This window comes from Ziziphus jujuba, chromosome 11 (assembly GCF_031755915.1).
Source record: "Ziziphus jujuba cultivar Dongzao chromosome 11, ASM3175591v1".
Lineage (NCBI taxonomy): Eukaryota > Viridiplantae > Streptophyta > Magnoliopsida > Rosales > Rhamnaceae > Ziziphus > Ziziphus jujuba.
This window is the reverse complement of record NC_083389.1, coordinates 7,892,596-7,908,188: the sequence shown is the minus strand read 5'-3', so window position 1 is coordinate 7,908,188 and position 15,593 is coordinate 7,892,596. Positions and strand designations below refer to the sequence as shown.

Genomic DNA, 15,593 nt, shown 5'->3' with positions numbered 1-15,593 from the left:
TAAAAAGGATTATTTTTTTAACTAATACAATTAAATTATTAAACAATAATGCTGTAACTATGTCTCTTGTTTAACTTAAAATCAAATGCCTTCAGACATGACATGCTGCCTAAAATTATGCATAAAGAGTCTCTCCCCTTCAAGCTAAACGTCAGCTAAATATATATATATATATATATATATATATATATATATTTGCATTAGAAATATCTTTTACACCAAAGCCATGTTTAGTTCGCATGTCCTATTGGGTAGACAGAGCTTAGGCTTTAATTACGCTTTTTATTTTTTTAATCTCAATTATTTTTCTGCTATTCTCTAGGGATTTGATCAAGAGCGCGTGCATTTCCATTTACATGTATTAATAATCATGTTTAAAACAAAAGTGGCTTCTTTGTTTTTGGTATAAAAAATGGATATTTTGCGCAATGTACTTAAATTTTCAACTTGTTATTACATGTACTTAAATTTTCAACTTGTTATTACATTTTTATGTTTTTATATATTTTTAGACAATGGTCATATTTCATTGAATGGACAAACTTGATTAAAAAAAAAAAAATTCCGTAAAATATTTGTTTTGAAGACGAAACTGCATTATCAAAATTCTGTATATTTTATTAAGAATAGAAAAACGATCTTTGATAATAATTTTGTTTTTACCATTAATTGATATTCTTTCCTCCCTCTAGAAACAAATAAGCACAGTCGATCATTTTATATTTTTTATTTTTTTACTAATTACAGAGCGTTGATTAGAGCCACGTGGAATAATCAGCGACGTGGAGCGTGCGTAAGATAATTTAGAAAGAAGAAGCAATTAGGAATTAGGGGGAGTTAATGTTTATGCGTAGTGAAGTGGGCGACCTTGAAACTACGTAGAGACGCTAAGAAGATCCAAAGTAGCGTAAGCGCCAAACCCACCCATCCTTGTCTTATAATCCAACGGCTATTAGTAAACTTCAGCCACCACGATCCAACTGAACCGTTGATTTCGCAAAGCATTTCTAGCATTTGTTTATGAGAGAGAAAGGCTTGTCCCTTAGTCCAAGCGTTGTTTGTGTTGTTGAATTCTAAGTTACAGGTCGTTTCGGCCCTCTTTTTCTCTTTCTCGTCATTTCTCTGCATTTTACTTTCTCTCTTTCTCTGCATTTTCCCATCTCCACCCCCGCCGGAGTACCCAATCCCCCGGAGCCCCGACTTTTCTTTCGCCGGAAAAACAACCGCTGACCGCATTTTCTTTCCCTTCCGATAATACCCAAATTCAGCTCTCCCTCGTTAATATCGGTAATAATGCTGCTCAAATTAATTCTTCTCTCTAGAATGTGTTTTCGTCTTCTGCTTCTAATCCGTTCGGTTTTTGGGTTTCTGAACAGGAGGAGGGACAGAATGTTGGTGCCTCCATGGCTCGAGCCATTGCTGACCACGTCATTCTTCTCAGTGTGCCGGACACATGGAGACGCCGCGAGGAGCGAATGCAACATGTATTGCTTAGATTGCAGCGGAGATGCATTTTGTTTCTATTGCCGCTCGTCTCGTCACAAGGATCATCAAGTAATTCAGGTGGGTTGGTTCTCTTCTTTCTCTTTTTATAAACTTTAGATTATAATTTGCTCATTTTCTGATAATCTTTTAACTTTCGAAAAAAAAAAAAAAAAAAAAAGAAAACATTTTGTAAAAGTGCTTTTTTGGGGTTGAGTTTATTTTTGTTTTGGCAAAACAAAAAAAATTCACAGATAAGGAGATCTTCATACCATGATGTGGTGAGGGTTTCAGAGATTCAGAAAGTGTTGGATATAAGTGGGGTACAGACATATGTGATAAACAGTGCAAGAGTTCTATTTCTTAATGAGAGGCCACAACCGAGAACTGGAAAAGGAGTTGCCCACATTTGCGAAATCTGTGGGAGAAGCCTGTTGGACCCATTTCGTTTCTGTTCACTGGGTTGTAAGGTTAGCATTTTCCATTTTTTCTCAAATTAATTCTCTTTTTTTTTAATTAATTATTATTATTATTATTTGTTGCTTCATATATATTGTTCTCATTATCAACATCGTTCTCAAACACACCATATGCTCATACCCATCACTCGTACATCATCACCCACATTTGTATAAAAACCCATCACCATCAACATCATTATAACCCACCAATGACAATTATTATCAGCCACAACAAATCATCAAACTCCATCATGCATCCATTTGGATCATGACCCATTTCTCATGACCCATTACCATCACTAGTAGTATTTACCCTCATTGCAATCCACCATTATCATCCTAAGCATCATCATCATCATTTTCCATATTTTTACTGTTTTTGGGATGTGGGTTTTGCTTGAATTGACTTAGATTTAAAGCCTTCTTTGTTAATTTTATTAATTATTATTATATTGTATATTATAGCTTGTAGGAATAAAGAGAAATGGGGATGCAAACTTTACCTTGGAGGCAAAGAATGAGGAAGTAATGGGCAGAAGAGAAGGGATATCATCGAGAAGAAGCTCATTAAGGGAGGAAGAGGAGTTGCGTGAAGGGTCACAACAAGACATTTACCCTCCCACGCCTTCTCCACCTCCTTCAAGTGCAAGAAGAAGAAAAGGCATTCCTCATAGGGCTCCATTTGGGTCCTAATAATAATTAATTTCTTTTCCTTCTAATAATTATAAAAAGAAATATATTTTTAATCTTTTAAACCCAACATTTCTTCTTTATTTTTTCTTTTTTGTAAAAAAAAAGAAAAAAAGAAAAAAACCACCATTATGCATGCCAAGAAACAAAAGGGTATAGAAGAAAGTTCTTCCTTTTAGGTTTGGGTCCCTTACAAAACAAATTCTCTCTTGTGAAGAACCAATAATGCAAGAATTGTTATTGATAGTTGCAAGGTGTACATGTCATTAAGAAATTAAAAAGCAAGTCTTTGTGGATTCCGTTTTATAGTTTTCGTGGACCCACCAACGCACATGGGCCGTTTACATAAAGAAAACCACACTTTTATTTTTTATCTTTTATTATTTTTTATATGTTTAATCCAAGCTATGGAGCAAATCAACTTTCTTTTTTCTTTACCAAGTTTGTTGAGCTCAATCAAAATTTAGTGGAGGATTTTGTCCTGTTTCAATATTTTTACCTGCCATGGTATGAGTGATTAGACTCCACAGAGGAGGTTCTATTGAGAAAAAGGAAAGAAAAAAATAATTTTATTCTATTTTCAATTCTTTTTTTTTTTTTGGGTAATTATTATTTTAATTCTTAGTTATTACCTTGAATACTAGGAAATTTATCGAGTGTGAGGATGCACACGTGGGAGCGAGGGAGATCAAAATGGTTGATACCTAAGCCAACTTTACGATTTAAACCCAAGGAAAGCCAAACAGGTAGGTAGCAAGTGATGTAGATTGATGGATACTTGGGGTCACACAATTTCCCTCCTGGGCGATTTAACTAAAGAAGTAGGTATCATACTACATTTAATAAAAATAGTAACCAATCACCTTTTTTTGGAGTACATGATGGGGGTTTATTACATCTTTGTAAACAAACAAAAACCATAAAATACATGCACTATAAAGTCAATTGGTCATGAACAATTTTGTAAAAAGTTTACCTTACAATTTTATCTTAATGTGAAATTTTTAGTAAGATTGTTTACCCAGGTAGAAATAATTAGCTAATTCAGAAAGTTCTAATTTCATATGGGTTTTTCCCTGTTTACTTTTTCTTCTATACAGAATTCATTCAGTTGTGTCAAAATCAATTTCCTACAATTGGTATAACATAATAACATGACTGAGTTACACGTGAGTGAAAAAGCTTTAAAGAATTTGGACCTACATAGAACTTAGTGCTGATAAAAGCCAATCAATTTGAGTGAACCATGCAAATTGTCTAGGAACCATTTTCTCTGTTTTGAAATGCCTTCAGAATTAGGCTCATCTGTCTTCTTTTCCCACCATAGGGTATATGTTGAAAGAAGAAACGTCACCTAACTCTGCCAAACTTTTTTAAAAATTTTAAAGTCAACCTATTGATGTTTGTTTCATTGTCGTCCCATACGGTAATTGAATTTAAATCTACTATATATACTATTCAAGTTTTGATAACAAGTCAGACCTATCTCAACAAATGTCACCACCTTATCCTAATCGCTACTTGTAAGCCATTTAAAAAAATAAAAAATAAAAAACAATTACTATTATTGATTTGAATTTCTTCCAAAATTCCAAATAAAATAATTTTTTCACTGGGGCCGCGTCTGATTTCTCTCCGTTCCATTTTTGGGTTGTTTAGACCAATCTTGGGCCAACCCAGGCCCATATAAATTCAGATCCAGAAGAGATGAGGGGCAAGTGAATGTTTTTTTCTAAACGTCTTTAACTGAAAAAATAAATAAAAAAACAAACGTTTTTCTAACTTGTCGCGTAAAATATAATTTTCTCGACAATCAAATCAAGGATATAAAGTTATTTATAAGTACACTGTATTACAGTTTGGCAATGAATATGAGATCGTGGGGACCAAAGAAAAAGAAGAGAAAAAAAAAACAAAAATAATAGATGGAACAATTTCATTATGATTTCATGCACGAGGAACCAAAAAGAATCTTTTTTTTTTTTTTTTTTTGGGCCAATCAAGAAGAATCTTTAGTTAATTATTTCTTCCTGTAGATAAATCATTATTTTCAAACTTAAATAATTAAAGCAAATATGTACCTAACTAAACCTAATACTAATAATATAATACAAAGTTAGCAATTTTTCATTTTCAAGGTAAAATTAATCCATCAGCAGTCCTGTTGCCACTCCGGCCAATCTGAAGCTGCGATAACGACTTTGTTATCATGAAAGACATCCGATCAAGCTTCCTCATAGACCTAATTGTCTTATTATACGATCTGCTCCTCATAAGAACAGGCTTCGAAGACGAAGAAGAAGACGAAGAGGGCATTTGATCAGGCAGTGTCTGTATATCAACAACTACATTATCAGACTGATCCATAGACATAGTCCTCTTCAACTCCCTCACAGCACACAAGGATTTCCCTTCTGCAGGGAAAGCAACTGACACACAATGCCTAAGAAGCCCATTCGGTCGAACCGGTACCGGCCTCGAACCGTTAACTGGTTCACCACCTTCTTCGACCCGAAAAGGAGTCGTCATCGAATTCCCAACCCCATCATCTTCTTCCATAGCCAAAGGAACCATAGAGTTAGTTAAATCGGTTGCAACTATCGGCGATCGACAGACAGGACAGTGTGTCTGAGCCGAGAACCACTCGTCGATGCACGGAACATGAAACGCATGCCTGCAGTTTGGCAACAGGCGTATCTTATCCCCGTCCTCCAACTCACCCAAACAGATCACACATTCACTGTGATCCACCCGGAATAGTTTATTAGCTTTGTTATCGGTTGAGGATGAGAGAATTGGGATCGTATCGAGGATTTTGTCGTCCACTCCTGGAGCAAGAATGGGTCGAGTGGAGAAATGATTGGACAATAATAATCCTCTTCGGCCCACCCTACTCCGCCTGAGACAATAACGAACGAGGTTGAGACTATGACGGCCATGGAAATGAGCATGGGGTCCAGTAAGATACTGATGATGAAACTTTTTCTTGAGACCCTACACCATCCATCTTTGATTAAATTTCTTTATTTATTTTTTTATTTTTTTTATTCGAACAAGTTGATTATAAGCCTGTTTTTGCTTGAATTGGAATGGAATTTTGTTTCCACTTTCGGAGACTAGAAAATTGGTGGGATTTCTTTGTAGTAGATATATAATTTGATTCAATTAGAATTATAAATAGATGCCCAATCAACCACAAATGAATAAATAAGGTGAAAAAATTGTTCTAATAAAAATGGAGGCTTGTGTTGAATTTTGGGAGTACACGTGGAAGTCGTGGCTGTGGATGCTCACAAGAGGACTGTACTTTGTGTGGTATAGCTTTTGGCAAGTGTGATAAGTTGAACAAAGTATGGTATGAAGTTACATTATTATTATTATTATTTTTGGACAAATGGAATTACGCTTATTTATTGTAAATTCAAATATTAGATGATTCCGTGATTAAGGAGGAAAAAATATCAAGATTTGATAATATCTAAGCACCTACCACATATTCCTATATAGTTATGTGGGTCTTTCACCAAAAAATAATAATAATAATAATATTGTTATGTGGATCAATTAAGTAACGAGTAGTTGACGGTTTCCAGGAGACACGTTACGTGAAATTAATCGGTGTTGCTGTTCCTGTTACGTATAGGGCTTATCGATAGAAGCAAAGACTTTTTAAGTATGCCACCCTTGAAATCTGTGTCATCTGTGGCCTTAATTTTTGTTGGTGAACGCTGAAGCTAACTACTTTCCCTACATAAACCCCCTGAAAGGTTGAATGAATCATTAAAAATTTGGAGTGTCAAGTAATGGTCAAGTGTAATTCAATCTATTTTTTAAGGATATACAAATTATTATTCTCAATTATAACAGTTTATAGTTCATCGTCGGCTTGGTTAGACTAAAAAAAGAAATATACAGCTCCCTTTAGAAAAAAAAAAATATATATATATATATATATTCTATTTATAAAGATTTTCCAATTACAACATATAATTTCTTTCTTTCTTTCTTTCTTTTCTCCCTTATTTGCAGCTACCCTATATAGTATAACTCATCTAGGATTTTTGCATACTTATAATATTTGTTAAATCGGCAAGTTTAAATATTTAGTTTGAATTTTATTAGGGATAAGAACGAGTCTTGGAGAGCTTGGCATTTGATAACGATTTGTGTATTATTCAAATAAAAAAATTAGTTCCGACGACAAAATATTGTAAAAATAAAAACTGTTCCAATCACAGAAATTGGATGGGCCGACCACAGGCCTATTAAAAATGAAGCCCAAGACAGCAGTTTAGAGCGGTGACGTCCAATAAATATTCTAGTCAACGTCTTTGGAGGGTCCGAATTGCACCAATTCATAGACGAACGTGGCTGAGAGGAACCGAGTCAGAACGATGGTAAGCAGGTCACCCTAGTTTTTAGCTAAGCCAGTTAAAATGAAATTTCGATTTCAACCATTTATGGACTAAAGAACATAATTTTCAGATCTAATTCTTCCTTTGCAATGCCAATTTTAGCCCCGATATAGCGAATTGTGATTTGTGAGTTTTGAAATGCATTTTCGCATAGCGAATTGTTTTTACTTTTTATAGAGTAGAACTGAGATCTTTATAGGCTCCAATTATCTGTAATCCCACCAAAAAAAAAAAAACAAAAAACATTGTTTCGAGCTTGGGTACTTTCAAGATGGTTGAGCTATTTTTATTGACTGTGTTTTCGATTTTACCATTTGATTATCTCTTTAATACTTCTAATTAACAAAAATGATCTGTTTGATTGGGAACTAATTGAATAAAATATAATGATTACCATGAGTTTGTGGTTAAAACATAATATTATTGTAAAATAGAAACAAATAGGTATCAAAGTTAGTTTCATTCTTAAACATTATTAGTTTTTTCATTGGAATCACTAGTCAGGAGAAAAAACTTGTACCTAGTGGTTAGTGGTTAGAGCGGAATTTTCTATTTCATTTTCAATATCCTTAAAAACTATCAATGTTATATTATTTAAAAAATAATTTTAGATTTTACCGTTATATAGTTTCACCGTCTTTTTATCATTCAAATGACGATATATATATGATTCCACTTATTCGTAATAAATGGATGAGAAAATAGTTTAAAGATGGAATTTATTTACTAGGTGGCATAAGTTGCCTAGTTCGAATTTTTGTAAATTAAGCAAGCTTTTATGGTTTTGAAAACTTGGGCACAGTTCAATTTAAGGGCAAGAAATAGTGATATAAACTACAAATTACATATTTATTATTGATTGTGGGTTGAGAATTTCATAGAACAATTATTGGAATTGCTTGGAAATTATGAGGCCTCCACCGTGTACTTACCTGTGGAAGGATCTTGCAAGTTGCAAGTTTTAACTCCAACTTTAATAAAAATAAAAAGTGTTTATTCAAAGAAAATAAAGATATAGCATGCGTATCAAGCCAAGAATAGGATTAATTACTAATAGCTAGTGAGCAACTCTTAAATTTTTTTTTTTTTTTTTACGAAATTTGATATTCAAAAAATTTTAGTTGTGGTGCTTGTGGGTATATTAGAATCTACAGTTTGAGATAATTTTAATTCAAGTAATAAAAAGAACACGCTCATCAGATTTTACTCCACATTATAAAGAAACAAAAATCAAAAGAGAAAACGAAATTAAAATAACATCTATTTCTTTTAAAAATATTTTAATGACTTGTTAAATTTCTATTAGGGGACAAGAAAGGAAACAAGGAGTTAGGGATAGAAAATCTTAATCTCCTAATGGCCCACTTGATTGTCCATCATACCTAATTATTTATTGGAAATATTTTCAATACTTTTGAAATATGTGCTCCTTTTAGTATAGTGGTGGAATCCATATATCTGTATATATTGATCCCATCCTTCTACTAGAGGGGAAGTACATACTTTGATTATCCTGTAGGTTTTTTTTTCTTATTTATTTATAGAATACCTATTCTACTTTTGCCAAAAAGATATATATACACAAAAAAATATATTATTATTTGATATATATATACAAGACAAAACCAACAGAATAATAATGCTCCATTATTAATTGATTTATATACATATATATTAAAATTAACATATTAAAAAATGAAACAAGATAAATTATTAAATCATATTATTATTATTATTATTATTATTATTATTATTATTATTATTATTATTGTTGTTGTTGTTGTTGTTGTTGTTGTTGTTGTTGTTAATATTTTAAAATGGTAACATGTTTTGAAAAAGCTTTGGAAGGAAAACTAAATTTAAACGGTAATCTTTTTTGAATTTGATGGAAAAATATCAACTGATGGATTGAATTCGATTATACTTTTAGAAAAATTTATGAAAAGAAAAAAGAGCATATAGTAAAATATCCGGATGTACATAAAATTAGAAAATTAGAAAAAAGGAGTTCTAGATATTTGACTTATCTTTGCTGATATCACAGCTCAACATTTTAATATAAAATATGAAAATGAAATCACCAAGCTAGGATGGAATCGCTTTAATTTTTTTCATTAAGCTCGTGATCCGAGTTACATGTGAAAAGTCTTCACCAATACATGGCGTTGGATTCTTCTTTGTTTTATTTATTTGTTTTATTATTTTCCACTGAAATAATAGATAGAATCTTCTTCGTACACACACACACAGGCAAAAAAAAAAAAAAAAAAAAGACTCTGCAACATACCCAGCACTCGCTTAACCAAACTATCCTCCAATTGATACAAATGGATTTCTATTCCATGCCCATCTGAAATTCCCTCAACTGAATCACTCACCATCACCATTACTATGGTGTCCAAATGTCTCAGCTTCCATCCTCATCCTTATGCCCACCTTTCCTTTCCTTTTTCCACTTCCAATAATCCAAAGCCTTCTCTCTTTCCCACCTCTCTTTCATTCTCAGCCACAAAATCAACCAAAGCCCCATTCCCACGTCCCAAACCTCTTCTACTCAGAAGAAGGTGTTCTATTTTCTCTCCCATGGCAGCGACCAACACCCCAGCTGATCTCCAACCCCATGATGGCTTCGATCCCGATCCGACCCTCATCAACGATGACCTCAAGCCAACGACACCATCTCAGAGGTCGTTTTCAGGTTGGGAAATGGCTAGCCTTTGGGTGGGTCTTGTTGTTGGGGTTCCATCTTATTACCTTGCAGGTAGTCTTGTGGACCTTGGCATGGCTTGGTGGCAAGGAATCGCCACGGTGGTTGCTGCCAATATCATCCTTTTACTCCCACTGGTCCTTACTGGTCACCCTGGTACTCGCTATGGCATCTCTTTCCCAGTCCTTGCTCGTTCCTCTTTCGGTATCCGTGGTGCTCATATTCCTACTCTACTCAGAGCTCTTGTGGGTTGTGGTTGGTATGGGATCGAAACCTGGATTTGTGGTGACGCTATTTTCCTTCTTTTACCAAAAGTCATCAAAGAATCTTCCATGTCTAAGTCCCTACCTTGGCTTGGCGCTTCGCCTCTTGAATTTGCTTGTTTTATGGTGTTTTGGGTTGCCCAATTGTCCTTTGTTTGGAAAGGTATGGATGGGATTCGTGTGCTTGAAAAATACTCTGCTCCTATTCTGATCCTACTCACTTCCTCCCTTGTCATTTGGGCCTATGTGCAAGCTGGTGGTTTTAGCCATATGCTTTCCTTATCTTCTAGGCTCTCTTCCTCTGAGTTTTGGTCTCTCTTTTTCCCTTCCCTCACTGCAAATATAAGCTTCTGGGCTCCCGTTGCGCTAAATATACCTGATTTCACTCGCTATGCAAAGAGCCAAAAAGATCAGATTATAGGTCAAGCAGGGCTTCCAATTTTTATGGGGGTTTTTACCTTCGTAGGATTAGCCGTGACTTCTTCGACAAAAGTCATTTTTGGGCGTGTAATTTCCAACCCAATTCAGCTTCTTGGGCAAATTGGAGGGTTGTCAACAATAATTTTATCGATCTTTGGGATCAGCCTTGCCACAATTACAACCAACGTTGCTGCAAATGTTGTGGCCCCTGCAAATGCTCTTGTCAATCTGAGCCCTTCAATGTTCACCTTTAGGAGAGGAGCTCTTTTAACAGCTTTGCTTGGGATCGCATTTCAGCCATGGAGACTTCTTCAATCAAGTGAAAGCTTTGTTTATACTTGGCTAGTTGGATATTCTGCTTTATTGGGTCCAATTGGAGGCATAGTTTTAGCGGATTACTATCTTGTTCAGCAAACAAACTTGGGTATAAAGGATTTGTACTCTCTCAGCCCTTATGGTGCTTACTATTATACAGGAGGCTATAATTTAGCTGCAATGGCATCTCTGGTCTTTGGGATTTTGGCTGTGATTCCTGGGTTTTTGCACAAAGTTGGAATTCTTTCTACAGTTCCTGATGCATTTGTGGTTATCTATAACAATGCTTGGTTTTTCAGCTTCTTCTCTGCAGGCTTTCTCTATTGGCTACTGTCAAGTTTGACAAGGAAAAAGAACTTGGTTAATGCAGACCCTCTCTTGCCCACAGAAAATTGAAGTTTTTGTCGCCATTTTATCAGCACAACACAAATAAATTATATCACTTTCTATGCAGTTTGAAAAGAAGAATTGCTCAATACACCTTTTGTAATTTTCAAATCTGGAATTTCTCTTATAGTGAATACGATTTTTGATTTACGAGGTTGAAAAATTTTGCATTTAATTTCTTGCGAGGTGATAAAAATAAAACTGGAAACATTTGCAGTCAAAATATACCCAGGAAGTGGTAAGTGGCGACTAACAATCAAAATAAGATAATGGACAAAGGCTAACAGTGGGCTAACAGTTGATCCACAAAGGCTAAGACACATAGAGAAATGTTCTTTGGTCCCACACACAGCCCATCTGGACATGGACCGTTCTCCTTTAGGTCCAACTCAATTCTTTCTGACAGCATAAACCCATAGCATAGTAGAAGAAAATTTCTTTTAGCACCCAAATGAAACTTCATACACACTCCTCTCATGTAAATTTGATTTTTATTTTTATTTTATTTTATTTTTTTGCTTTCCCATGTAAATATGATTTGGCTTTTGAAACTGGGAAGAATGAGACAGTTTATTTGTACTGCAAATATTTTCCCTGGAAACAAGGTTTTTGCCCAAGCTTTTGATATTTACAAACAAAATGACTTGGTTTATAGACCTCAGTTGTTTGATCCTCTCCCTTCGCATTCACCACTAACACCACCAAATACCAATTGATTGTTTCTCTACCTTACAGTTCCCTTTTGCTTTTTATCCAGTATATAAATATGTTATATTCTCTTCATTTATGTGGTAAAGCAGTGGAAGAGTTTCAGTTGGACATTATGTGGTAAAGCAATGGAAGAGCTTTTTAATTCTGGTAGTGTGGCATTGTATAGTACTTTTGTTTTTGGTCAGAGAAAGTGGCTTATAGTTTTTATAATTTGGCTTATAGTTTTTATAATTGTTGTTGTCGGCAAAGAGAGATCAAGACAGGAAAAAAAGGGAGTTCAGAATTAGGTGGACATTCTTCGAATTGTTTTCAAAGTCATCTGGTAGATTTGTAGTACCAAGAACATTCTCAATTGTTTTATATAGTCGTTTCCTACTAATACAAAAATGTCAATAAAATTATATTGGATTGGATGGTCGATCGTATCATTATCATGTATTGATCAAAACCCACGAAACAACCGGCAACAGGAATTAAGAGGGACAAAAATTTATACGTTTCTTAATAGATTAAACCCTAGGAATCTAGAGTTTGCATTTGGCATGAATTATATAAATAAAACCGTGTTTTGTTTTTCTTTTGCTTTTTTGGGGCTTGAATTATATAAATAATTTTTTTTTTCTTTAGTTTTTTTGGTACCACATGAACAATGATTAAGATTCTAAGCCAATAATTTGTTTATGCCTGTGATCCATGTCCTCATACCAGAGATATAATTGAGGTCGAGACATACAAAGTATTAGGAAAAGAGCAAGGACTTTGCTATCCAATTTGTTTCTACCAAAAATTCCAATAGGACCTCAACTAACACATACTAGAGGCAAATGCAAGGACATTGTGGGACAATCGAGAGTGTCCAATTTTTAATTTAAGCATGTACTGAGAATCTTAGGTCACTTTTAGTTTGTGTTTAAAAATATATATATATATATATATATATATATCTATGGGTTTGACCGTACACATGAGAAATTTCTTGGGGATATATTTAATCGCATTGATGATCATGTGAATTTGCGATTTAGTTTTTTTTTTTAAAAAAGGTGGAAAAAGAAAAGAAAAGAAGAAAAAAAAAAAACTGACTTTTGACTAGTAAACGTCTTTCAAAATTAGTTTCAGTTTAGTGGAGTATTTGGTTCAATTTGTAAGACACGACTAAATTGTTTATCTAAGTTATACATTGATTCCAAAAATGTAGAAGAAATCAGGGGTAAAACATAAAATAGAATTAAAAATTCTCGAAGTAAAAAGATGCGGCTACTTTACTAGGGGAGTTCTATATCATAAATAGATTCAAATCACTCAATTTCCAAATTAAATAATCAAATTAAGTTTGCTGAAAAAAAATAATAATAATAATAAAAGTCAAAACCAGACGATATATAAAAATAATGGAGAGCAGTGAGAGATGTGAAAGTATAAATGAAATTAAATAAGATGCATAGATAAACATTCAATATTGAGGAGCTGACGTGGAGCTTAACCATAAATGCAACGAATGAGGAGCAAAAGACAGAAAAGTTCAACTCCAATAGCAGACAAACTCAGTTAGATAGACCTTTGAACCAGCTTGGCAACACCCTAACCATGCACATATGGAAAAAGAAAGGCCCTTTTTGGGGGGTTTGATTAATGACTTTGTGAAGAGAAACTGAGAGGAAAGGAGGGTTTGATACTTGGTCGACCTAGCAAAGCTTTCTCAGTACTTGTGCAAGAACTACGTTCATTGAAAAATTATTGGATAGAGATCGACCAGTAGACTCTTTGGAATAATATTATAAATTATTAATATGGACAATATCTTTAATGCTACAACACAAACAAAGCATATTATACTCTTATACAGTATTCTAGACCCTAACCTATATTTAAGCATATTATATTTAAAAAATAAAAATAAAAATAAAAACCTTGGGTTTTTCTGTTAAGGCTAAATTTCACCTAATCTTACAACTAATAAATCCAACAAGAAGAGGCTAATTAGTACAAAAATAATTCATCACCTTCTTCTCAATATCAATTGATCATTGGGCATTATTTCTTTAATTGGGAAACGTTCATCATATACATATTGCATGCACACACGCGTTTCCAAAAAGTTTAACTAATATTAATTACATATATATTGAGGTCAACAGCTGTAATGGATGGATAAGATTAAATTTTTCTTCCTTGGGATTTAATTCGCAGTACTTCCATCCTATGCAATTAATGACTGTCATTATCTTATATTTATAAGCTTATTTTATTTTTTGAGTGTTATTTAAGTTTTAAAAATTGAATATATACGAATATTATTATTATTTTCTAATGAGGATGAAAAGATTAGGTACACAAGAAATAATCACGAGAGAGTTCATGATTGTGCTGGACAGCATATACATTTGATTAGTCTACAGTGGAAACAATTAAAAAAAATTAACAATAAAGAATAAAAAGCAATTAAATAATTATAATATATTGTGCCATGGGATGGCATCTGAAATGTGTTCATTTTAATCGATACAAATTTGCAATATCTGCATGGCATCTTTAAACAGAATACTAATTTTCTTACATCACAGACTAAAGACGTCACAAATACTGCTGGCCGACTTATTTATAATAAACTTTTAAATTAAATAAACCCTCCACCAAAATGTCAACCTGGAGATCGATTATGACTCGTTGGCTAGGTTTCAAATGGCTTAAATTTAATTTTTTAACTACTACTTTGCCCATTTATTTTATATGTTGACTTGAAGATCTATTATATAATAGACATGTTATTATTCATGTGATATTGGGATGATAATTTAAAAATTAAATATAGTTATTTGGTTTCGATATGCATTATTATTTATATTTCTATTTTCTCTACACAATAATTTTATATAAAAATTTATTTATTATTATCGATGACTATCATCAATTTAAATATGTTTAAAAAAATTTACTTTTTTATGTTAAATTTTTAAAATAAAAAATTAATACATAATTAATTTAAAAAATAATATATAATTAAATTAATTAACAATTATAATATCACTAATAACCCATTAACCATTGATAATTGTTGTTATTGGCTATAAATAGCAATATTGAATAAATTAATAAAATATTAATTTGTTTTTGGGATTTTGGGAATTTAGGAGGAGGCATATTATACTTTGGAAAATCCAATCTTCTCTAAGTTGCTGTAGAGTTTGGATCTTATGTATTTATTTTTTATTGGGAGGGAGGAATTAGTTAATTATATATATATATATATATATATATATAATTTTCTCTCGCATGCAAAGCAACCAATTGAATGCTAACTCTGGTTTATGATTTTACTTAAAGTAGTGTTAACACTTAGATATTTCAATTAAATACATATAATTACCTGAATGATTTACAGTCAGATGTACGCAGTTTCATCGTCGTTTTACGCTTTGGATTTTTCGAAAATTGCCTTTAGGATTTATCCAATTTCATTCTAGCCTGGCTCTCATTTGAAAGCCATTTGAATCCCGGCCATGTCGACCGAAGTAATGTCCCTATGTCATTCTAATTTCTAATGATGTTCTTTCAAAATTAGCAAAAAAGTATATATCTTTAATGCCGCTAATGAAGATTTTTGCTTTTAAATTGGCAATATATTAATATTTTCCCTAGAGGCAGTCAATAATGGCGTAAAAAGTGAAAAACCAAATATAAATACGGATTTTGCTGTCAGTAGATCGGCATCTTAAAAAGAATAAAGCATCAATTTTAAGTT

General features: G+C 33.1%; 3 protein-coding genes across 4 annotated transcripts in view; 2 read left to right on the top strand and 1 right to left on the bottom strand.

The window, feature by feature from the left end:
* Positions 1-15,593, bottom strand: part of LOC107432056 (vacuolar protein-sorting-associated protein 37 homolog 1) — a 97,856-nt gene that overhangs the window by 10,132 nt on the left and 72,131 nt on the right. The window lies entirely within an intron of this gene.
* Positions 795-2,941, top strand: LOC107432022 (protein RGF1 INDUCIBLE TRANSCRIPTION FACTOR 1). Of its 2 annotated transcripts, none has more exons than XM_048465366.2 (4): positions 795-1,287; positions 1,377-1,563; positions 1,665-1,952; positions 2,409-2,941. In XM_048465366.2, exons 2-4 carry the CDS (start codon positions 1,390-1,392, stop codon positions 2,634-2,636), a joined length of 690 nt encoding a protein of 229 aa, XP_048321323.1. In that variant the 5' UTR covers positions 795-1,287; positions 1,377-1,389; the 3' UTR covers positions 2,637-2,941. The 2 variants fall into 2 exon arrangements, with proteins under 2 accessions (XP_048321323.1, XP_015898561.1); XM_016043075.4 differs by having other exon boundaries at positions 849-1,287; positions 1,737-1,952.
* On the top strand, positions 9,249-11,303 carry LOC107432007 (purine-uracil permease NCS1). The gene has a single exon (XM_016043059.4). The coding sequence runs from the start codon at positions 9,440-9,442 to the stop codon at positions 11,147-11,149; it is 1,710 nt and encodes a 569-aa protein (XP_015898545.1). The 5' UTR covers positions 9,249-9,439; the 3' UTR covers positions 11,150-11,303.

Bases quoted from the DNA above. Each gene is read 5' to 3' on its own strand.
- LOC107432022 (XM_048465366.2), top strand. From the start codon at position 1,390: ATGTTGGTGCCTCCATGGCTCGAGCCATTGCTGACCACGTCATTCTTC. The intron at 1,564-1,664 runs GTGGGTTGGTTC...AAAAAAAAAAAG, and splicing joins AGGATCATCAAGTAATTCAG to AAAACATTTTGTAAAAGTGC. The intron at 1,953-2,408 runs GTTAGCATTTTC...TGTATATTATAG, and splicing joins TCTGTTCACTGGGTTGTAAG to CTTGTAGGAATAAAGAGAAA.
- LOC107432007 (XM_016043059.4), top strand. From the start codon at position 9,440: ATGGTGTCCAAATGTCTCAGCTTCCATCCTCATCCTTATGCCCACCTT.